The 24548-nt window shown below is 43.7% G+C and overlaps 1 protein-coding gene across 1 annotated transcript in view; it reads left to right on the forward strand.

Annotated features, from left to right (window-relative positions):
* The window catches only part of VWA3B (von Willebrand factor A domain containing 3B), a 632585-nt gene that overhangs the window by 54696 nt on the left and 553341 nt on the right, over nucleotides 1-24548 (forward strand). The window contains exons 6-7 of the mRNA XM_029603312.1: nucleotides 10378-10537; nucleotides 16315-16484. Coding sequence (XP_029459172.1) covers nucleotides 10378-10537; nucleotides 16315-16484 — 330 coding nt within the window. The remainder of the gene's footprint in view (nucleotides 1-10377; nucleotides 10538-16314; nucleotides 16485-24548) is intronic.

The following is a 24548-nucleotide window of genomic DNA, read 5'->3' on the forward strand; positions in this document are numbered from 1 at the left end:
TCTGAGTACCATGAGTTTTGCGTATCCTTCCTTTACTTTTAGTGATATGTGCTGTTTTAGATTGATTTCAGGGTCCATTATTATTCCAAGGTTACATACTTTTCCAGCTAGTTCAATTTTCTGGTTGTCTTTGAGGATTATTGAGGTTTGGCTGATTTCCGTATTTTTCCGTTCTAGGTGTAGAAATTCTGTTTTATCAATATTAATAACAAGTTCCATTTGTGTCAGTAGTTGTTTTATAATGCTTAGGTACATGTTAGCTAGATTTAATGTTTTCTCTATTGTATCATCTATAGGTAGAATTAGTTGGATATCGTCAGCATAAATGTAATGTATAATTCCTAGTCCTGCCAGTAAGTGGCATAATGGCAGCATGTATATGTTAAAAAGGGTCGCAGACAGGGCTGATCCCTGCGGAACCCCTGTTTTGAGGTTGATTTTTTCTGATAATGTGTTATTGATCTGAACTTGGAAAAACCTGTTTTTTAGATATGAGCTGAACCAGTTTAATGTTTTGCCTTGTAGTCCGATTTCTTCTAGTCTATTTAGTAGTATTTTGTGGTTAACTGTGTCGAAGGCTGCCTATAGGTCGAGCATTATTAGAATATAGTGTTTACCGCTATCAAAGCCTCTTAGAATGTTATCTGTTAGAGAGAGGAGCAATATCTCAGTGCTGTAGTGTTTTCAAAATCCATGTTGCGATGGATACAGTATGTTATTGTCATCTAGGTGTTCAGCTAGCTGTTTCTGTACTGTTTTCTCAATTAGTTTAGCTAAATTAGTTTAGGTTGAAGGCTGGAAAATAATGTGTGTAGATTGCTTTTTCTACATGGAAAATTTACCTGGATAAAAATCAAGTACAAAAGGCAAGTATCTGCAGTCTCAGTGGTTTGAAAATTGCCTGCCAAATTGTCTATCTGCATTTCTATTAGTTTGTATTGCAATATGTAAACTGGTAGCACCTTAGAACAAATTGCTCCTCCTGAGCTTCCTCCTTTGAGCCTCTGTCTTATCCCCAGGCTGAGGGAGATGGGGAGAGCAAGCACTGAAAGAAGGGCTGCTGGGGAAGCAGGAGAGGGAGTGAGTTCCTGGGCTTCAGGAGTGGAGAGGGAAGAGGGGAAAGACCAAAGTTTCACCTAGGGCACCTAATACTCTTGCACCGCCTCTGCTTTTTTCACCTTTGTGTTATTAAACTACAAAAAACTCAGCCATTCTGTCCTTTGTTTAAATGTTTGGAGTTTTAAATTTGATTGGCTGATTGGGACTTTGCAGTGCTTATGGCTGCATTGCATGGGCCGTACCCGGGTAGATAAAGGTTTTGAACTGGGCTTTAGAAATGTGTCAATGGATCAGCTGCTGAGCATTCCCAGAACTGCTGCTTATGTATGTAACCCCCTCTTTGGGGACCTCCTGGAACATAGGAGCACACGATTGCTCTCAGGGCCACTCTTCCTCTCAACTCTCCATTGCCCTGGCTGTCAGTGATCATTCTAGTGGAGAGGAGGATAAATTTCTGGAGCCCTAGGCTCATGGGGGTGAGGACTTGTGCACAGTCTCTCCCTTCCTTCACTTTCCCTTTGGTCACAGTACTCACACTCGGGATGTCCTTGCTTGACGGATACTGAGCCACTGAAGAAACACGCTGGAGACTCTGGTTGGGTGTTCAGCAAACTTTACAACAATCAAAAACGATTAAAGTCCAATTCATAACAAAAATTTTCCAGATTATCTTCACACAAAAATAAAAGATCCAGAAGATCTTTCTCAGTTTTACAGTCAGTGCCCCCTGGATGGCAAGCACTAGGGAAAATTCTGAGTGACAGAGAGTGGGCTCTTAGTGGGACTGGGATCTTCCCTCGCTCAAATGGTAGGACTGGACTTCGAGGGTCAGAAAGACCCAAAGGGGTTCAAAATTCCAAAACCTATTCCTCTTCTGTGTGGGCAGGAATGGGTGCCAAAAAAAATTCATCCTAAAACATAAACAAAACTCACTGCAAAAAATACTTCTCTCTTCCGCTCTGCCAGGTCACTGCAGTTCCTTCTTAGCTTAGCAAAAGGAGTCAAGGCACCTTCCTGACCTACTCAGGCAGGAGTGAGATCCAGATAATTCTGAAAAACACAAAACAGCTCTTCTCTGCCACTCTGTAGAGCACCTCCTGCTAGACCATGGGGTGCTTAGCCAGGACTATATCTTTCTCTGATAGTACCAGGCTGTGGGGCCTATCTCCTTAAAACTCTTAAGTCAAAAGCCAAACAGAGAGTAGGATTAAATGGTCAATTTTCTCAGTGCAAAAGGGTAAACAGTGGAGTGCCTCAGGGATCTGTACTTGGACCGGTGCTTTTCAATATATATATAAATGATCTGGAAAGGAATACGACAAGTGAGGTAATCAAATTTGCGGATGAATCAAAATTATTCAGAGTAGTTAAATCACAAGCAGACTATGATACGTTACAGGAGGACCTTGCAAAACTGGAAGATTGGGCATCCAAATGGCAGATGAAATTTAATGTGGACAAGTGCAAGGTGTTGCATATAGGGAGAAATAACCCTTGCTGTAGTTACACGATGTTAGGTTCCATATTAGGAGCTACCACCCAGGAAAAAGATCTAGGCATCATAGTGGATAATACTTTAAAATCATCGGCTCAGTGTGCTGCAGCAGTCAAAAAAGCAAAGAGAATGTTAGGAATTATTAGAAAGGGAATGGTTAATAAAACAGAAAATGTCATAATGCCTCTATATCGCTCCATGGTGAGACCGCACCTTGAATACTGTGTACAATTCTGGTCGCCGCATCTCAAAAAAGATATAGCTGCGATGGAGAAGGTACAGAGAAGGGCAACCAAAATGATAAAGGGGATGGAACAGCTCTCCTATGAGGAAAGGCTGAAGAGGTTAGGGCTGTTCAGCTTGGAGAAGAGATGGCTGAGGTGGGATATGATAGAAGTCTTTAAGATCATGAGAGGTCTTGAACGAGTAGATGTGACTCGGTTATTTACACTTTCGAATAATAGAAGGACTAGGGGGCATTCCATGAAGTTAGCAAGTAGCACATTTAAGACTAATCAGAGAAAATTCTTTTTTACTCAACGCACAATAAAGTTCTGGAATTTGTTGCCAGAGGATGTGGTTAGTGCAGTTAGTGTAGCTGGGTTCAAAAAAGGTTTGGATAAGTTCTTGGAGGAGAAGTCCATTAACGGCTATTAATCAAGTTTAGTTAGGGAATAGCCACTGCTATTAATTGCATCAGTATACATTAACCAACCTCTTCCCTTCAGTAATAATACATTAACACACACCAATCCAAGGGAACACTTGTGCTCTGGTGTTGCTTATGTACGGTGGCTTTATTCAAGGACCTCCCAATGATGGGTGCCCTTATCTTTCGCCCCGTCTATTATTCTTTATTATCTCAATTTTTTGAAAACCATTTTTCTTAATTCTCTGCTCCTGCAGTAATTTTCTTAAAAACCCCTATGCTTCCCGTTTTTTGAGGCGACCCGCTGCTGATGTGTATATACTTATCACAGCTTCCGCCTGAAATCCTTCTCACGGGTTCGCGTCTCTTAGCCCGACATGGGCCATGTTTCGGCACCTCCGTGCCTGCTTCAGGGGCTACGGGAGGGGTGTGCCGTGTCCTGGCTAGGTACACGGTAGCTGTTACGGCTTCAAATCTAAAGTTAACATCAATAGCCTTTGTTAGATTGTCTCATCTACAAAAGATCCTTTTCTGTATACCATTAGCACCGTTTAACACTTACTGTTACTGTGATCGTATTTCTGCGTGGACAGCGCCTATCTTCCATGTCTAGGGCGCGTTCGCCTATTCTAAACGTTTTATACTTACCGCGGGTCACCACCCCATCCTCACTCCAGATCGAGACTACACTCAGTGTTTGCAATTAAACTAATTACCAATTACGGGGCCCTCCTCTAGGGAGCTGTGTGTTTGGTTTTTTTAGAAAAAGGGCGTGATAATGCTAATTGTGGTCCCACCCTGTTACTAACAATGTCTTTCAAAAACGCCTACGCGGACGTCATGGGAGACTGACCACTCCCATGTCCGCTCTTTTTTTCTTTTTGTCTCTCTCTCCAATTATACTGGGGAGATCCCGTTTATTTTAATGCCTGTGTGCTTGTGGTGTAAACTTGGGTGTACACAACTCACTGCCCTGGGGAGACTCTCTTATGATTCTAAACCCGTAGCGGTGGCTCCTCTTTCATCTCCATATGGCTGCTATCCTCACTGGGTCCCCGCATGCTGCATAATAGCCGACATCATATGTAATTATTAAATAAAACTAGACCTCTCTATAATGGTATTGCTCGTGTGTATGCTTGTGTGATTGTATTTCTTCATTAACATCCAATCCTGTGTGTATGTTTGAGGAAACTCTCCTCTCTATTGACGCTGTGTTCTATGCTTCTGTTCACTGTAGTGAAAAGTTGTACTTTAGGTGAACACTGTCCAATCTATCTCACGATTGAGACCATTGGGGGTGGTGGTATTCCAGGTGTAGATAAATCTCTGCTCCATTTGTACTAGTTTTAAGTTCAAATCACCTCCTCTTGGGTGGGGCTGTACCTGGTAAATAACTGCTACTTGGAACTCTTCCGGGGAGTGACCTACTTCTACCCAATGGTCAGTGAGAGGTGCACCTTCAACTTGATGTCTGAGGCGGCTGACATGCTCTTGAATCCTATTCTTCAATTTCCTCATGGTCTTCCCTATATAAATTTTGGGACAGGGACACCACAGCGCGTAAACAACTCTTGTTGAGTCACAATCATATGCTTGCTGGAAACGATAAGGTTTTCGTCCTGGTATATTGAGAGATGTGCCAACATACACAAAGTTGCACGCACTGCATTTTCCACATTTTTTATGGTTACCTTGTTGATCAGGATATTCCAGTCCGGGAAGTGACAGGTTCGAGTGGACTATGTGATCCTTGAGGTTTCTGGCCTTCGTAAGGGCGAACATGGGTTTCTCCTGAAATTCAGGGTGGATCTGTAAAATAGCCCAATGTCTTAAGATGCTCTTTTTTATCAACTGTGTTTGGGGTGTGTATGGTAACACACACACCATCCTTTCATTCCTTTGTGGAGTTTTAGGTTCCAGGAGTAGATCTCTGTTGGCCCATCTGGCCCTTTTATAAGCTCTCTTAACTACCACTGGGGGATATCCTCGTTGTAGGAACCTGTTGGTCATTTCTTTGACTGGATCTTGTATTCCGTTGTAGTGGAGCATAGCCTTCTCAGACGTAAAAACTGTCCGACCGGTAAATTATCCTTGAGATGATTAGGGTGAAAAGATGAATAATGAAGTAATGTGTTGCGATCAGTGGGTTTCCGAAAGATAGTAAAGTGAAATCCTGAATCTGTCAATGAAATCTGAATGTCCAAAAAAGAAATGGTTTTGTGGTGATATTGACTGGTAAACCGCAGATGTGGATTACAGCCATTTAACCACTGTATGAATTCATTCAGTTTTTCTTCGCTTCCTTTCCAGATGAAGAAAATGTCATCTATAAACCTCTTCCATTTCTCTACATAGATGTAATATGGGCTTGTATAAACCCACGTTTGTTCGAATACTGACATATATAGGTTGGCCAGGTCTGGTGCCATAGTGGCACCCATTGCTGTGCCTTTAATTTGTTTATAAAAAGTCCCAGCGAACATAAAGTAGTTTTCCTGTAGTGCTATACTGGCCAACTCAATTATGAAAGCATTCGGGATTCTATGAGGAATTTGTGCTGTGGTGAGTGTATGCTTGATGACCTCAATAGCTTCACCCTGTGGGATTGAGGTATATAATGCTGTAACATCAACGGTGACCAGTATGGTGGATGTTGGATCTGGATGAGTGTCTTGTAACATTGTCATAAGATGTGCCGAGTCTCGGATGTATGATGCTATTTTAGGTACAAACTGACGTAATGACCGGTCCACAAATTGTGAAAGTGGTTCCAAAAGTGATCCCTTGGAGGACACAATAGGTCTTCCAGGTGGTTGTTGTAGGGATTTATGGATCTTAGGTACTGTATAGAAAACTGGGCACACCGGAAATTTCACTGTGAGGAACCGCGCTTCTTTTTCTGAAATCCAATTGGCTTTGTGAGCTTCATCTATTCTGGCATCTATTCTTCTTTTAATGACCACGGTCGGGTCTTCATTTAACCTTTGATAGTACTCACAGTCGTTCAATTGGCGTTCCACCTCTCTGATGTATGCTGATTTATCTTGTACAACTACAGAGCCACCTTTATCCGCTGGTTTTATGATAATTTCCGCATTATGTTGAATTTCTTTAAGTGCTTGTGTTTCAGCTCTTGTCAGGTTATGTTGTCGCTGTGGATGATGGATTACTTTATTAAAACTGTCCTGCTTTACCACCTCTGCAAATGTGTAAATCACAGGGTCTATGGGTCCTGGGGGTACCCATGTTGATCGAGGCACCAACTCGTCCCCTTGTTGGGGGTGACTTTCAGTGTGGGCAAAGAACAGTTTTAATCGTAATTGTCTTATGAATCTGTGTAGGAACTTCTCACCTTCAAATGCTGTATATTGATTTATTGGAGCAAAAGACAACCCTTTGCTTAAAAGTGACTCCTGTGCTGTAGTCAGCGGTGTTGAAGATATGTTGATGACCCCTACCGGGGCTCCTGTTGTTTGTTCCTGGTGCCAGGACGACAAACGAATAAAGGACAACCAAAACAGCACCAGACGTCCATACGGACGCACCAGGCAAACCAGGAACAAACAACAGGAGCCCCGGTAGGGGTCATCAACATATCTTCAACACCGCTGACTACAGCACAGGAGTCACTTTTAAGCAAAGGGTTGTCTTTTGCTCCAATAAATCAATATACAGCATTTGAAGGTGAGAAGTTCCTACACAGATTCATAAGACAATTACGATTAAAACTGTTCTTTGCCCACACTGAAAGTCACCCCCAACAAGGGGACGAGTTGGTGCCTCGATCAACATGGGTACCCCCAGGACCCATAGACCCTGTGATTTACACATTTGCAGAGGTGGTAAAGCAGGACAGTTTTAATAAAGTAATCCATCATCCACAGCGACAACATAACCTGACAAGAGCTGAAACACAAGCACTTAAAGAAATTCAACATAATGCGGAAATTATCATAAAACCAGCGGATAAAGGTGGCTCTGTAGTTGTACAAGATAAATCAGCATACATCAGAGAGGTGGAACGCCAATTGAACGACTGTGAGTACTATCAAAGGTTAAATGAAGACCCGACCGTGGTCATTAAAAGAAGAATAGATGCCAGAATAGATGAAGCTCACAAAGCCAATTGGATTTCAGAAAAAGAAGCGCGGTTCCTCACAGTGAAATTTCCGGTGTGCCCAGTTTTCTATACAGTACCTAAGATCCATAAATCCCTACAACAACCACCTGGAAGACCTATTGTGTCCTCCAAGGGATCACTTTTGGAACCACTTTCACAATTTGTGGACCGGTCATTACGTCAGTTTGTACCTAAAATAGCATCATACATCCGAGACTCGGCACATCTTATGACAATGTTACAAGACACTCATCCAGATCCAACATCCACCATACTGGTCACCGTTGATGTTACAGCATTATATACCTCAATCCCACAGGGTGAAGCTATTGAGGTCATCAAGCATACACTCACCACAGCACAAATTCCTCATAGAATCCCGAATGCTTTCATAATTGAGTTGGCCAGTATAGCACTACAGGAAAACTACTTTATGTTCGCTGGGACTTTTTATAAACAAATTAAAGGCACAGCAATGGGTGCCACTATGGCACCAGACCTGGCCAACCTATATATGTCAGTATTCGAACAAACGTGGGTTTATACAAGCCCATATTACATCTATGTAGAGAAATGGAAGAGGTTTATAGATGACATTTTCTTCATCTGGAAAGGAAGCGAAGAAAAACTGAATGAATTCATACAGTGGTTAAATGGCTGTAATCCACATCTGCGGTTTACCAGTCAATATCACCACAAAACCATTTCTTTTTTGGACATTCAGATTTCATTGACAGATTCAGGATTTCACTTTACTATCTTTCGGAAACCCACTGATCGCAACACATTACTTCATTATTCATCTTTTCACCCTAATCATCTCAAGGATAATTTACCGGTCGGACAGTTTTTACGTCTGAGAAGGCTATGCTCCACTACAACGGAATACAAGATCCAGTCAAAAGAAATGACCAACAGGTTCCTACAACGAGGATATCCCCCAGTGGTAGTTAAGAGAGCTTATAAAAGGGCCAGATGGGCCAACAGAGATCTACTCCTGGAACCTAAAACTCCACAAAGGAATGAAAGGATGGTGTGTGTGTTACCATACACACCCCAAACACAGTTGATAAAAAAGAGCATCTTAAGACATTGGGCTATTTTACAGATCCACCCTGAATTTCAGGAGAAACCCATGTTCGCCCTTACGAAGGCCAGAAACCTCAAGGATCACATAGTCCACTCGAACCTGTCACTTCCCGGACTGGAATATCCTGATCAACAAGGTAACCATAAAAAATGTGGAAAATGCAGTGCGTGCAACTTTGTGTATGTTGGCACATCTCTCAATATACCAGGACGAAAACCTTATCGTTTCCAGCAAGCATATGATTGTGACTCAACAAGAGTTGTTTACGCGCTGTGGTGTCCCTGTCCCAAAATTTATATAGGGAAGACCATGAGGAAATTGAAGAATAGGATTCAAGAGCATGTCAGCCGCCTCAGACATCAAGTTGAAGGTGCACCTCTCACTGACCATTGGGTAGAAGTAGGTCACTCCCCGGAAGAGTTCCAAGTAGCAGTTATTTACCAGGTACAGCCCCACCCAAGAGGAGGTGATTTGAACTTAAAACTAGTACAAATGGAGCAGAGATTTATCTACACCTGGAATACCACCACCCCCAATGGTCTCAATCGTGAGATAGATTGGACAGTGTTCACCTAAAGTACAACTTTTCACTACAGTGAACAGAAGCATAGAACACAGCGTCAATAGAGAGGAGAGTTTCCTCAAACATACACACAGGATTGGATGTTAATGAAGAAATACAATCACACAAGCATACACACGAGCAATACCATTATAGAGAGGTCTAGTTTTATTTAATAATTACATATGATGTCGGCTATTATGCAGCATGCGGGGACCCAGTGAGGATAGCAGCCATATGGAGATGAAAGAGGAGCCACCGCTACGGGTTTAGAATCATAAGAGAGTCTCCCCAGGGCAGTGAGTTGTGTACACCCAAGTTTACACCACAAGCACACAGGCATTAAAATAAACGGGATCTCCCCAGTATAATTGGAGAGAGAGACAAAAAGAAAAAAAGAGCGGACATGGGAGTGGTCAGTCTCCCATGACGTCCGCGTAGGCGTTTTTGAAAGACATTGTTAGTAACAGGGTGGGACCACAATTAGCATTATCACGCCCTTTTTCTAAAAAAACCAAACACACAGCTCCCTAGAGGAGGGCCCCGTAATTGGTAATTAGTTTAATTGCAAACACTGAGTGTAGTCTCGATCTGGAGTGAGGATGGGGTGGTGACCCGCGGTAAGTATAAAACGTTTAGAATAGGCGAACGCGCCCTAGACATGGAAGATAGGCGCTGTCCACGCAGAAATACGATCACAGTAACAGTAAGTGTTAAACGGTGCTAATGGTATACAGAAAAGGATCTTTTGTAGATGAGACAATCTAACAAAGGCTATTGATGTTAACTTTAGATTTGAAGCCGTAACAGCTACCGTGTACCTAGCCAGGACACGGCACACCCCTCCCGTAGCCCCTGAAGCAGGCACGGAGGTGCCGAAACATGGCCCATGTCGGGCTAAGAGACGCGAACCCGTGAGAAGGATTTCAGGCGGAAGCTGTGATAAGTATATACACATCAGCAGCGGGTCGCCTCAAAAAACGGGAAGCATAGGGGTTTTTAAGAAAATTACTGCAGGAGCAGAGAATTAAGAAAAATGGTTTTCAAAAAATTGAGATAATAAAGAATAATAGACGGGGCGAAAGATAAGGGCACCCATCATTGGGAGGTCCTTGAATAAAGCCACCGTACATAAGCAACACCAGAGCACAAGTGTTCCCTTGGATTGGTGTGTGTTAATGTATTAATTGCATCAGTAGCATGGGATCTTCTTAGTGTTTGGGTAAGTGCCAGGTTCTTGTGGTCTGGTTTGGCCTCTGTTGGAAACAGGATGCTGGGCTTGATGGACCCTTGGTCTGACCCAGCATGGCAATTTCTTATGTTCTTATGTTCTCCTCGTGCACAGAGGCTCTTATGCTGCTTTCTTACGTATATTAATCCTGGCTCCTGTTCTTTCCAGGGCTGCAGAAGATCTGGAGAAGTGGCAGAAGAGTGCTGTTCATGCCACTCAACATGCCATAGATTCCGCTGTTGCTTGGGTCTGGAAGTTGGAGTACATGCCAGCTTTTGGCGGTACTGGTTCCTGTGAAGCTGTGCTGGAAGCCATAAGTGACAAGACCGTAAGTACAGACGACATAACAGAAATCTCTTGTAAACCTAAGAATGACCTTGGTGGAAATTGTAATGTGAATTTTTTTCTGATGAATAGATAAGAAGACACATACAGTATAAACTCTATGGAGATCTCTTTTAGACAGATCTATATACTGGAGTTTAATGTCACATGTTTACAAATTATTTTAAATAACAGATTGTTTTTTTTCTTGGTACAAAAGGGGGAAATACATTTTTATACTATTAGAATTCCATATTCAGTAAGCTATTTAGTGGTCAAGTTATCTGGTTAATGTTAGCTGAATAACTTGTCCCAGATATTCAGTGGGATAGATTGTCTATGCATGCACTGCCTGCATAGCATGCAAATTTTACCTTATGCATATTCATTGTGAATTTCCTGAAAACCTGACTGGCTGGGGGTCCCCCAGGAAGGGTTTGGAAACCTCTGTTCTAGAGCTCTGCACATATGAACATAAGAATTGCCAAACTTTGTCAGACCGGCGGTCCAACTAGCCTAACTCCAATGAGGCAAGCAGCTGATGCTTAAAAGAAATATACAAGAATTGGGCATGTGTCGATTTGTCCATTCACCGTTATACTCTTCCAGTTTTTAGCACAGGAAATATTGAACTTGGTGTGGAATCCGTGACTGTTCTGTTCATGGCAAGTAGTGTAGAGTTCCTGCAACTGCAAACTTAACTTCAGATGTCCGAGGAAGGGGCCTGCGTCATCCTAAAAGGTCATATATTATAATTTCTTTTTTAAAAGCATCAAAGGAAATATTAAGGTATTATAACATACAAAGATGCCAGTTAAACAGCCTGTTATTTATCTACTGCTTCTCCAGCATGAATTTCCGCAGTTCTAGCCACCCGCTGCCATGCTACCGGGTCAAGTGTGGTTCTCAGGCTTGAGTCCAGAGCCCTGACATTCTGGTGAACAGTTATTGATTCATATCTTTTTCTTTTTCTTCCTCTGGGCCTTTTTCCCTTCCAACTGCATTTCCAGTACCTTCCTGCTGACGTGTAACTTTTGTTTCTTCTTTCCGCATCAGCCTTCTCTCCCTCATTTTCTCAGTGATCTCAGCCTTTTCCTGCCTTTTCTTAACTTCTTTGTTCCTGACCTGACCTGTCTTCTATCTCACACATTTCTTGTTCATCTTTCTTTATTATGCTCCAACATTTTTCTCTGTAAACTAGTACTGGTCTCGCTGCCATCTATTTCAGCTTTCATTTTAACCAGGCTTGGAATCCCTTATTATAGGTAACATCACTCCTTCTTCTCCTCTTTAGTCACTCAGTCTTAACGCTGATCTGTCCAACATGGGATCCTCTTAAATTTATTCCTGCTGCTAGGTATGTAAACTTCCCAACTTTCTAAATTTGTCTTCACATCTCATGCTTTTCCATCTCACAAGAACATAAGAACATGCCATACTGGGTCAGACCAAGGGTCCATCAAGCCCAGCATTCTGTTTCCAACAATGGCCAACTCACGCTACAAGTATCTAGCAAGTACCCAAACACTAAGTAGATCCCATGCTCCTAATGCCAGTAATAGCAGAGGCTATTCCCTAAGGGGTAGATTTTCAAAGATGCACGCACGTGTCCATGTGCGCGCATGTTATAAAATTGGGGGTCGGCGCGCGCAAGGGGGTGCACCCTTGTACATCCTGCGCGCGCAGATGCCCACAGCCTTCCACAGTTCCCTCCCAGTCCGCTCCAATTTCCGCCCAACCCCCTACACTAACCTCCCTTCCCCTTCCCTTAACCTACCTGCCCCTAGCCCTAACCTATCCCCCTCCACAATCTTTATTTTACCTTTTCTGCCTGCTTTGGGGCAGGCGCAGGTTGCACACGCCGGCACCCTGCCGGCACGTGATCCCCCAGCACAGCGGCAAATGGCCGTTGTGCCGGGGGCCTCTAGCCCCACCCCACCCCCCGGACCGCCCCGCCCCGCACCCTCCCCACCCTTTTCCTGAGGCCCCGGGACTTACGTGCATCCTGGGGATCTACGCTCATGACCGGGACTTCGAAAATTGGCCCGGTGCGCGTAACACTTTGAAAATCTACCCCTAAGTCAACTTGATTATAGCAGATAATGGACTTCTCCCATAAGAATTTATCCAAACCTTTTTTAAACCCAGCTACACTAATTGCACTAACCTCATCCCCTGGCAACAAATTCCAGAGCTTAATTGTGCGTTGAGTAAAAAAGAACTTTCTCTGATTAGTTTTAAATGTGCCCCATGCTAACTTCATGGAGTGCCCCCTAGTCTTTCTACTATCCGAAAGAGTAAATAACCGATTCACATCTACCCATTCTAGACCTCTCATGATTTTAAACACTATCATATCCCCCCTCAGCCATCTCTTCTCATCATCATTTTCCTCACTAAATTTTGCCACCATGCGTTCTGTCTTCATTCTTTCGATCTTTAGTCCTTTTCTTTCTCTTTGTCACACCCCTGGTGCCAGGCCTTTCTCTACTAGCTATTCTGTGCTGTCTGAAGTTAGCACAGTGTCACCAGCAGATGACATGCGCCATGAGGGCTGTTTCTGGTTATACTTCCTCGGTGTATCTAGTACAGATGTGAAGAGGACAGGAATCGGGTCCTACTCCCAGTTTGACTGGAAAGCTTGGTGTTATTGACCGGCACTCCTCAGCCAGATCTTGCTGTCTTGGTACATGGCCTTCATCAGCTGTATGTCAGTCTCTTTCTCATGCACAGCAAATTATTTCTCTGGGCAACTTGTCATATGCTTTTTCAGGACTGACAAATACCATGTGTAGGTCCTTCTTCTTTTCATTAGTCTTCTCCAGGAAGAGCTTCAGTATGAAAATTGCAGACTGGTTTTCATTGGTCTTTACCAAATTCTTTATTCTGTTAAAAACAAAAACATATAAGAATTTGCCATACTGGTGTTATGGGAACGCTGGAGGTGGTCCCATTTTTGGGAGATTGTGTACTCTTCGGCCACGACGCAACTGCAGAGGAGCTCCAGAAACAGGCAGGTGAGGAGTGTCCAAGCACAGGCTGGAGATGCATGCCGAGCCTGATCGCATCAAAGAGACCCAGAAATACAATGTTGGTCTCTGGGGTAGTCCTCCGGCCACTCGATAGCCCTTTCGGACCTGCCGTATGGAAACGGCAAATGCGACAGGACAGATAGAGGCTGAAGGGTGAAGACATCAGGGATACGTGAGCGATACACACAAAGAGTCAGGATACTTAAAGGGTTGAGACGAAGACTTGAAGGGCTGAGACAAGACTCAGGATACTTGAAGAACTGAGATGACTTAGGTTGCTTGAAGAACTGAGATGGACTCAGGTTGCTTAAAAAGAAGGACTCCGACAGAGTTACAAGTCAAGCGTTCTGAATGGGTACTGCCACATCACGTGCCCTACACAGCCAATTAAAGCAGGTCACGCACCACGCTGGTGGTTCCCGACTCAGGTTACTTGGAGGTTCCACAACAAAGACTCCGACGAGGCCTGCACCGAGGCGCGCCCTCCACGCCAGTCAAGGCAAGTCACTGACCATGCTGATACGGTACAGGTTATGCAGAGTTTAATCATATGGACAAAGGCAAATGCAAGGGATTCCGAAGACCGGGACAGGATTCAGGATAAAGAGAAGGTCCTCAGGATCCAAGGACTCGGAGTAAAGGACTCAGCGCGGGAGCTTGAGCGAACTCGGAGTATGAAACCTGAAGCTTGGAGGATTAAAATCCAGAATCCTTTGGAGGCTTATGCTGCCGAGGCAAAGGACATCTTGATAAAGGAAGATCAGACATGAAGACATCCGGAGAATAGAACATCAGGACTTCAGGGGCTCTGAAGGACAAAACATCAGGAACATCAGGCGATCTGAAGAGAAGGACGTCGGAACATCAGGAACTGGACGGACGAAGACACGGGATCTGTCGAGAGACCATAACGAAGATGAAGACAAAGACATGGAATTCCAACATGAAACAGAATGCCTAGGAGAAGCTGGAATTCAGCTTGTGAAGGCAACGAAGCAATGAAGACAGACCCTTCTTATAGGGCTGAAGAGAGACGTCCACGGTGACATCATCTGGAGGACCACTCCCACGCTGGCCCTTTAACAGTCGAAGAGAGGGGTGGTCTCGCTCTTAAGAAGGAAGTGGGCAGGACCTTGGAGAGCTGCATCCCTGTCACTGAGTGAAGCAGGAACAGGCCGCAGCACAAGCCCTGACGTTGGAAGCTGCTTCCTGCCACAGAGAAGGGAACTGAGGATGGCTCCAGCCGCTGAGCAGGACCCGGAGAGAGCGGCTCCCGGTGCTCAAGGAACCCCCCTGCGACCCTGCTGGTGCAGAGAAGGTGGCAGTTGCCACTGGGCCGAAGAGGAGCTGGAACGGCACCCTGCCACGTGGGGCTCAACATCGGCGGCCTCCTGACCGCGTGGGAATGCCGTCGGCAGCCTCCAGGCCGCAACAGCTGCACCGGGCGGCTCCAGCCACACAAAGAGAGCTTCGGCGGTCTCCGGACCGCGAAGAAAAGAGGTGAGAGGCTGCCCGCGACTCCGGCTGCGGGCAGAATTGTAACAACTGGATCAGACCGAGGGTCCATCAAGCCCAGCATGCTGTTTCCAACAGTGGCCAATCCAGGTTTCAAGTACCTGACAAGTACCCACATATTAAGTAAGTATATCCCATGCTACTGATGCCAGTAATGGCAATGGCTAATCCCTATGTCATCTTGATTAATAGCATAAGTTAATGGACTGCTCTCCCAGGAACTTATCCAAACCTGTTTTAAACCCAGCTACACTTCGATTTGTTCTAAATGTGCTATTTGCTTGAAATGACTCAAAATATGAATTATTCAGCTTGTAAAAGAGATGAAAGTTGTGGATAAAGTAAATAGGAAACTAATTTCAGTGAATATCATCATGGGTACCCTTGAGGATGGTGATGCTGGTGGGGGAGGGAGAGTCTAAGGGGGTGTAATTCCCTCTTCTCCTTTATTTTAATCACTAATATTTTTGGAACAATTTCTATGATTTTATTTTAACATGCCTCTTTTTTTTTTTTTTAATGCCCCTGGTCCCCAGCCCCCCACCCAAACTGAGAATTCTTCTGCAAGCACCTCTGTCAGGTGACATCTTTAACCCAAACAGAAGGAAGAATTTCTTCACGCATGCATAAGTAATTTGTGGAATTCATTACCACAGGATGCTGTGAAGGAAAATAATATAACTGGGTTGAAAAAGGGTTAAAAGTATATTCCGACAGGAGTAAATCCAAATTGGGGGCAGCTGCTATTGCTCTTAGGTGACCCTATTCTCTTTAAAATCTAGTCCTGATTTGTCATGTTTGCTCCTACCTCATATTTAAATAAATAAATAAATAAAATGTTAAAATCCACCTTTGAAAATTGGTACATTTTTCCTCTAATTATAACACCTTTCTTTTCTCGGCCTGCTTAGCCCACTTTTAAGGGCAGCTTTTCCTTTGCATTTGCTTGTTTTCTAAAACACTTCTCGTTCAGACTGTGGTTACTCCTAGGACTCCCACTGCAATTCCTGGGGAAAGGGGATTTGCTTCAGGGGTTGGGGTTGTGCTGACGTCAAGAAAAAGGAGGGTTTTCCTCTAAGGAGATAAGAGTGTGTCGATGTAAAAATGTTGCAGAGTAATTAAAACCATATGTTGGTTTAAGGTAGGCGCATCCATTATTAGTTCTGCAATTCTATTTTAGTTTTAGTTAAAAAAAAAAACAATTTCACAGACACGGGGATTATGTCTTCCACAGATCGAAGCAGTTTACTATTTTGCTGCCGGTGATGCTCCTGAGAGTATGAAGCATCTGCTCCTTCAGAAAGTGTCTGACAGCCCTTGTCCGGTGCACACTGTCTCTTTTAATTCACAAAAAAGTGAAACACTCACTTTCCTAAAGGAAATAAGCCATTTGACTGCTGGCAGGTAGGTAGGGTAGATTATTACAATAAATTTAAAAAATAGTTATCATTTTTGTAAGGTGGCAGTGGTTTGCTTAGTAATGGATGTGCTGCTCATTCATTTTCTTAGCTTTCATGAGCTGAATAACTATACCCTATAGGCTTGATTTATCCTTGCTTGGGACATAGAAAAAGTTATGGCTAAAAACGTTATTTGATATGCAAGACAAATATGAGTATTTGTATTTTTGCAAAAGGCATCCCAGAGAAATTGTTCAGGATGGCCCTCCATACTCCAGAGCAGTGGTTCTCAACCTTTTTTCTGTCGGGACACACCTGATAGATGGTTCTCACATGCATGACACACTGAACACATGACTGTCATAGGGCTAAAATAAACATATACTCTGCATCCACAGGAATCCCCCCCTGACCCCCAACAATGGATGCAGAGCAGAACTATGACATTCCCCGTACAACTCACCATACAAAAAAGATATTCTGGTGTCATCTCAGTAACAGCAACACAAACTCTCCCTATTACCAGATGCAATAGTCCTACATATGAAAAGACAGCAGTTCATAACCAATGCATGTGCTTTTGAGAAAACACAACAAATAAGACTGATACAAATGTCTACTTGCTAGTAAAATGCCTCAACTCGGTCACAAAAATAAAACTGACCTTCACCAAATACAGAAAGACCACAAATTACAAATAAGGAGACAAAAACTGCAATAGAAACCCAAAAAAAGCCACTCTGCATGCAATGCAAACCTGGAAAAATGGAAACAGAAATATAGCACTTAACACACTCCCTGGATCTGCAATAATGCACACAACAAACTAATACATAAAAGTACACCTGTATTATGGAACACACTCAAAAAGTAACAACCCAACCTATGAAAAAGCAACACTACAAATATTAAACCAGGCCCTAAACATCAATACACCTCCTATTAGAAAAATAGAACAAGCCAAGCTGCTATAGATCCCTACACAGAAACTACAAGCTTGCAAAACACCCTTACCTGGGTCACAAATGCAGAACACTGCAGACCCTCACCAAATGCAGAATAAAGAGACACGGGTTGAATAGGTGCTAATCAATCCCCTAATGCAATAAGGGGATTAGTGCATATTCAATGCGCGTCCAATTCGAAGTGAATCTAATAGCGCTCATCACATGTAAATGCATGTGAATGAGGCTATTAGGCATTCACTCTGATGCAAAAAATAAATGTGCGTCTCAGAGTGCAGTTAAAACAAGTACAGAAAAAACATTTAAAACAAGTACAGAAAAGGATAAAAAACTGCTTTTCTGTACTTCCTCCTACTTAATATCATTGCGATACTAAGTAGGAGGAAAAACTTAAAGAAACAAGTTAAAAAAAACAAACACTTGACAGTCGGGTGCAGGAAACGGATGCTCAACTGACAAGTGTCCGTTTCCTGAACCCCTGGCGTTGGTTTTCTTAACCGGCGGACGGCCGAGTTAGGAAAACCGATGCTGTTAAACTCGGCGTTAGTTTTCATAACTGGAAAACCGAGTTAGGAAAACCAATCGGGTTCTCGTTAGCGACCCCCTAAATTAAATATTGCATGGCGATTCCCGCCTGGGGCACGTTAAGAAAGCGGGCGCTGACTGTTCAGCGCCCGCTTTCTATGCACATTTATTGCGTCGACCCCCATAGCAGTTTATGGATTTATCCTCTAGGAACTTATCCAAACCTTTTTTAAACCCAGTTACACTAACTGCTGTAACCACATCCTCTGGCAATGAATTCCAGAGCTTAACTGTGCGCTGAGTGAAAAAGAATTTTCTTCGATTTGTTTTAAATGAGCTACTTGCTAACTTCATGGAGTGCCCCCTGGTCCTTCTATTATCTGAGAGAGTAAATAACTGATTTACATTAACTTGTTCAAGTCTTTTCATGATTTTGTAGACTTCTGTCATATCCTCTCTCAGACATCTCTTCTTCAAATTGAACAGCCCTAAATTCTTTAGCCTTTCCTCATAGGGCAGCCTTTCCATGCCCCTTATTATTTTGGTCACCCTTCTCTGCACTTTCTCCAGTGCAGCTATATTCTTTTTGCGATGTGGTGACCAGAACTGCACACAGTATTCAAGGTATGGTCTCACCAAGGAGTGATACAGAGGCATTATGACATCCTATGTTTTATTTTCCATTCCTTCTTAATAATTCCTAACATTCTGTTTGCTTTTCTGATTGCCATAACACATTGGACTGACGATTTTAATGTATTATCCACTATGATGCCTAGATCTCTTTTCAGGTGGTAACTCCTAGGATAGAACCTAACATTTTGTGTAACTACAGCAAGGGTTATTTTTCCCTATATGCATCACTTTGCACTTGTCCACCAGTCTTCTACCTGACCAGTCTCTCTCTCTCTTACATGCACACCAGTCTTCTCCCTGATCAGTCTCACTCACATACACAGCCACCTCCCAGAACAGACTCTCTTTCTCCCGCATTCACACCAGTTACCTCCTGACTAGTCTCTCTCTCTTACATACACACCTCCCTGACCAGTCTATCTCTCTCACTCACATGCACACTAGTCTTCTCCCTGTCCAGCCTCTCTCTCACATGTAAAACAGTCACCTCCTTGACCAGACTCTCTCTCTCTTACATGCACATCAGTCACCTCCCTGACCAATCTCTCTCTCTCTCCCTACATGCACACCAGTAGCCTCCTGACCACTTTATCTCCCTCTCCCACATGCACACCAGTCACCTCCCTGACCAGTCTCACTCACACACACAGACACCTCCCTGACCAGTCTCTCTCTCCCACATGCACACCAGTCACTTCCTGACCAGTCTCTCTCTTACATGCACCTGAGTCACCTCCCTGATCAGTCTCTCTCTCTCTCTCACACACATGCTTGCTAGTTTTCTCCCTAACCAGTCTCTCTCTTACATGCATATCACTCACTTCTCTGACCAGTTTCTCTCTCTCTCATCCACATTCACACCCGTCAACTCCTGGACTAGTCTCTCTCTCTCTCTCTTACATGTACACCAGTAACCTCCCTGACCAATATCTCTCTCTCACACATATGTACACCAGTCACCTCCCTGACCAGTCTCTTTCTTTCTCTCTCTCTTTCTCACATACACACCAGTCTTCTCCCTGTCCAGGTTCTCTCTCATATGCACACCAGTCATCACCCAGTCTCACTCTACACACAGCCATGTCCCTGACCAGTCTCATTCTCTCCCACATGGACACCAGTTTTCTCCCTGACCAGTCATGCATACCACTCACCTCCCTGATTAGCCTCTTTCTCTTCCACATGCACACCAGTCACCTTGCTGACTAGACTCTCTCTCTTACATGTACACCAGTCACCTCCCTGACCAGTCTCACTCTCTCTCTCTCTTACAGGCATACCACTAACCTCCCTGACCAATCTCTCTCTCACACATGCACACCAGACACCTCTATGACTAGTCTCTCTCTCTCTCTCTTACATGCATACCAGTCACCTCCCTGACCAGTCTCTCTCTCTCTTTCTCACATGCACACCAGTCTCCTCCCTGAACAGTCTCTCTCTTACATGCATACCACGCACCTCCCTGACCAGTCTCTCTCACATATGCACACCAGTCACCTCTCTTAGTCACTCTCCCCCTTACATGCACACCAGTCATCTCCCTGACCAGTCTCTCTCTCTCCCTCACATGCACACCAGTCTTCTCCCTGACCAGTCTCTCTCTTACATGCACACCACTTACCTCCCTGATCAGTTTCTCCCTAAATCACATACATGCTCTCTATCTCTTCTTTACATATACATTATTTCTCTCACTTAAACATAATCTCTCAATCACATACATTCTCTCTCTCACACTTACACACATGCTGGCTTGCTCTCTATTTCACTCACTCCCCCCCACCCCCCAGCAGAACTGGGAGCTGCACCAGCCTCTTCCTCCAGCCCTGCGGCCCAAGAAATAATCACATTGGCCACAGGGAATAACACTGTAGTTTGTCAGCTGTTTTTCTTCGGGCCCACGCTGCTCCTTGGGCCGATGCTGCCACAGCATTTGAATGCAGCATGGCCATTTCTTCTTCCTGCATGCCCCACTGAGCATCACTTCCTCTTTTGGGCTGTGGGGGAAGGCTGGAACAAGAAAAGGCCATGCTGCAGTTGTCAACTCCCACTGACATTGGTGCTGTTCCTGTCTGGGCTTGAGCATGCTGACAGCCAGATGGCAACAGTAGTAGTGCAAGGAATACTGCATTCTGTCTCTTGCTGGAAGGGAAGAGAAGCGCAGCCGGGTAAGCGGGGGGTGCGTGACACATCGGTTGAGAATCGCTACTCCAGAGCATGATGTACCTTCAGGCTCATTACAGTATGCATGAGCCTCATTATCTGATGTTAGTAACATTATATATGTGGAGGCAGAAAAGAATGGAGCATGATAGTGGCTTGATGTCGGTGTAAACTAAGGGCAAGAAGCTAAACATTCTTTCTCGCACTTAGGGTTTCCAGGGATGTAAAACCAGGACTGTCAATAGCACTGAGAACAGTGTCTCAGCCTGTCCCCGATGACCTGGAACCATCTTGTAGCCCTATCGCACTTCAAGCACCACTTAGTGTCATTTAAAAATGCTTTCAAGCCTTTCTGGAGCCCCAAGCCATAAGAAACAATGGGGGGAAAGCAACATGAAAACATAGAAAACCCCTAATACTCCATCAGAAAGCAAACTCCTGAACCTTAGAAGAAATATAGAAAGAGAAATTATCTGCAGTAATAGAAGTCTAATCTGTAACAAAACCAGAATACTGAACTGTTTCTAAGTATCTTCTCTGCCTTCTCCTTAATTGTTTAAATGCTATCCTGTCCATAAGACTGCAACACTGACAACCCTGATGGTAAAGAACGCTTTTTTCTTACTTGGGTAAATCAGCTCTTCACCTGTCCAAAGCTTGTATGCCCTGTCAGCTTATACAGAGCAAGCCAACACAGGAAGGATGCAAGCACTGTCTTGCACAAGTGTGGCTGGAACAACCTGTGATTGGAACACAGGGAATAAAAAAAGAAAACAAATGAGAAATTGTTCAAATAAAATCTCTCACACACACACACGCCCCATCTCCCATCCTGAGCAGCTATGCAGGGACAGGACTCACATGTCACACACCTCCTGGCTATTAGTCAGGTTTCAGCTGACATCCTGGCTGATGATGCAAGCACTGTGTCCTGCAGCTATTGCACACAAAGGTTCATCATCTTTCTTTGGCCAGTGAGCATCCTTGGCCTCCAGGCAGACCCTCACTCATACAAGGTTGTGCAGCATGCAGAACACCACAAAGACCTGCCACACACATTGCCTGGACTAACAGAGTAATTTTAAAAGGAGCACATGGGCACCCATAAATGCACATAGCGAGCGGAGATAAGCAGCAGTTTTAAATCATGCACGCAAGTACACATGTATCATTTAAAATACCCCTCCCGCGCACATATGTGTGCGTGATCTTAACAGGTGCCTTGCGTAAATGTCCCGCACGTATTTCCTCTAGGGCTTCAGCGGCTTTTACGCGTGTATGCAAGCGGATTTTAAAACATGCTTGTGCACGGGAAAATGTCAACAAAATAACAGGTAAATGTGAAGCTCAAAACTGAAAGTCAAAAAACAAAAAAGCTTACACATAACACATTCGAACTACATTTGAATATCCCAACGTATATCGAAAAATATTTCATCAAGGAGGAGAAAGATCTCAGAACCTCTATGCAAGTTTTATAAAGAACATATAAGCATGTTAATAGGTAAGTCAATCACTGGTCTTAAAAAACCTCCAAAAAACTTTTCATCAAAAATCATTTATTCAAAACTTTGATTAATTTTCTTATTTCTCTTTTTTTCTTTTTTCTATGTTAATCTAGCTTTAGAACCGGCTGACCCGATATAATGGCATTTGAATGTCAATGTAATGGGTTTTATGTGGTTTTGAGGTTGTGGACCCCTGTGATAGTGTATTGGCTGTGCTTGGGATATAAAAGAAAGATAAGATTTAAGGTTTTATGGATCTTTAATTCGGGAGATTTATGAGTTTGTATTACAACTAATAAAGAATGAATGATCTTGAGTGAGCTTGTATTTGTGAGCATATTTTGAGGATTGTCCTTTTTTGATGACCTTTTTGCATATTTACAAGATAACAAGAAGACAGCTGAGAGTGGCCTCTTGAAACAGATATTTTTTTATTGTTGAAATTTGCACGAGTCAAGGCCCTAGTGAATTTATATTGGTTGGGAGCTGAGCATATATTTGTGCTATGATAGGCTTTTGATGTATCATTTTTGCAGAGGCTTTTCCCTTTCAGAAGACAGCACTTGTTAGTGGTGTGAATAACAAGGTTTAAAAAAAATTGTTTATGGGTTATCTAATATGTTTTGAATCTAGGTGACTGAACTGGATGCTTATCTTTTGTTGCATCTGACTGACCACATTGCTGTAATTCAGGGCCCTTGGTATTTCAGTCACAGTTGGACTTCCTCCTTTCTTTCTAGATCCTTCTTGTAGGCAACAGTGACATTTTAGGGAAAAGGCAAGAAGCCAGAAGACCTTTGTTGCACTGCTTCTCATTAGCAGAGTTTGCTTTCTGTGCAGAAACATCTATTTCGTATAAACTCACACCACAAGTTAAATTTTGCTACCACACAAACAAGCAAGAAGTAAGGTGCACCTGTCTCCCGTAAGAAGCTCCTCCTTTTTGTCCCTGAAAAAGAAAGACAAAATGAGTCTCGGGGAGACTCTGCTAAGTGACCAGTTGTTAATATTTACAAGATGCAGTTTGCCTATGCCTCTATAGCAGGGTTTCCCAAACCTGTCCCAAGACCCCACAGCCGATTAGGTAGTCAGGATATCCACCATGAGTATGCACGCACCATAACAACCTCAACTTACCCTCGCCCAGCACACCACCCACCCCACCACCTTTTCCCAAAACGTCCGAAGCCTCGGCGCCATCCTAGACAACCACTTCAACTTAACAAAGTTCATTAACGTCACCCTAAAAGAAGGCTTCTTCAAGCTTCACACGCTAAAAAAACTAAAACCCCTCCTGCATCTAAATGACTTTCGCACAACTCTCCAAGCCACCATCCTGTCCAAAGTCGACTACTGTTATGCCATCCTCCTAGGCCTTCCAAAAAATGCCATCCAACCCCTGCAGATGCTCCAGAATGCGGCCGCCCGCATCCTCACCAATGCCCACCAATATGATCATATCACCCCCGTCCTCAAACACTTACACTGGCTGCCAGTCTCATCTCGGATAATATACAAGTCCCTCACTGTCATCCATAAATCCCTCCACAACCCAGACATGCATTGGTTCAACGAGCACCTCCGTTGTCGCACCCCTGACAGACCCACCAGAACTCAATATCTGGCAATGCTGCACACACCCTCACCCAAGCTCACCACCACTAGAGAACGTGCCCTTTCATTCGCAGGGCCTGCCGTTTGGAACAAGATGCCCCCCCCAGCCTTCGCCAGGAATTATGTCCAAAAAAATTCAAACAGAACCTCAAAACCCAACTTTTTAAACAGGCATTCACCTGAACCATTGCTTCCTTTACCCCCCACCCCCCCCAATGCTTCCACCGCCCCTTCTTTTCCAAATACTCCTTTCTCAATTTTCTTTTGTAAATACCCTGTGAATACTTCCTGTCGAAATCCCTGTAATACCCTGTCAATACTCAATACCCCTACAGGCAGATACTCTGTTAAAAATGTTTTTACTCGACTACGCTCTTGTAACCCTGCCCATCTACTTCCCTCTTTCAGCCCTCAACTTACCCTCCTGAACGTTAACAAACTTTGTATATACCTCTCACATGGTTATTCAGTTTGCTGTTATTCTTTTTGTACAAATTCTTAACATGGTTATTCATACCTTTCACATAGTTATTCAATTACTTTTATGCTCTGTGTTTTTTTTGTAAAGCCTGTTGCTGCATTATGTTACCTGTAAACCGAGGTGATGTTCCCAACATGCCGCAGTATATAAAAATGCTTAAATAAATAAATAAA

The sequence above is a fragment of the Rhinatrema bivittatum genome, chromosome 5 (assembly GCF_901001135.1).
Source record: "Rhinatrema bivittatum chromosome 5, aRhiBiv1.1, whole genome shotgun sequence".
Classification (NCBI taxonomy): Eukaryota; Metazoa; Chordata; class Amphibia; order Gymnophiona; family Rhinatrematidae; genus Rhinatrema; species Rhinatrema bivittatum.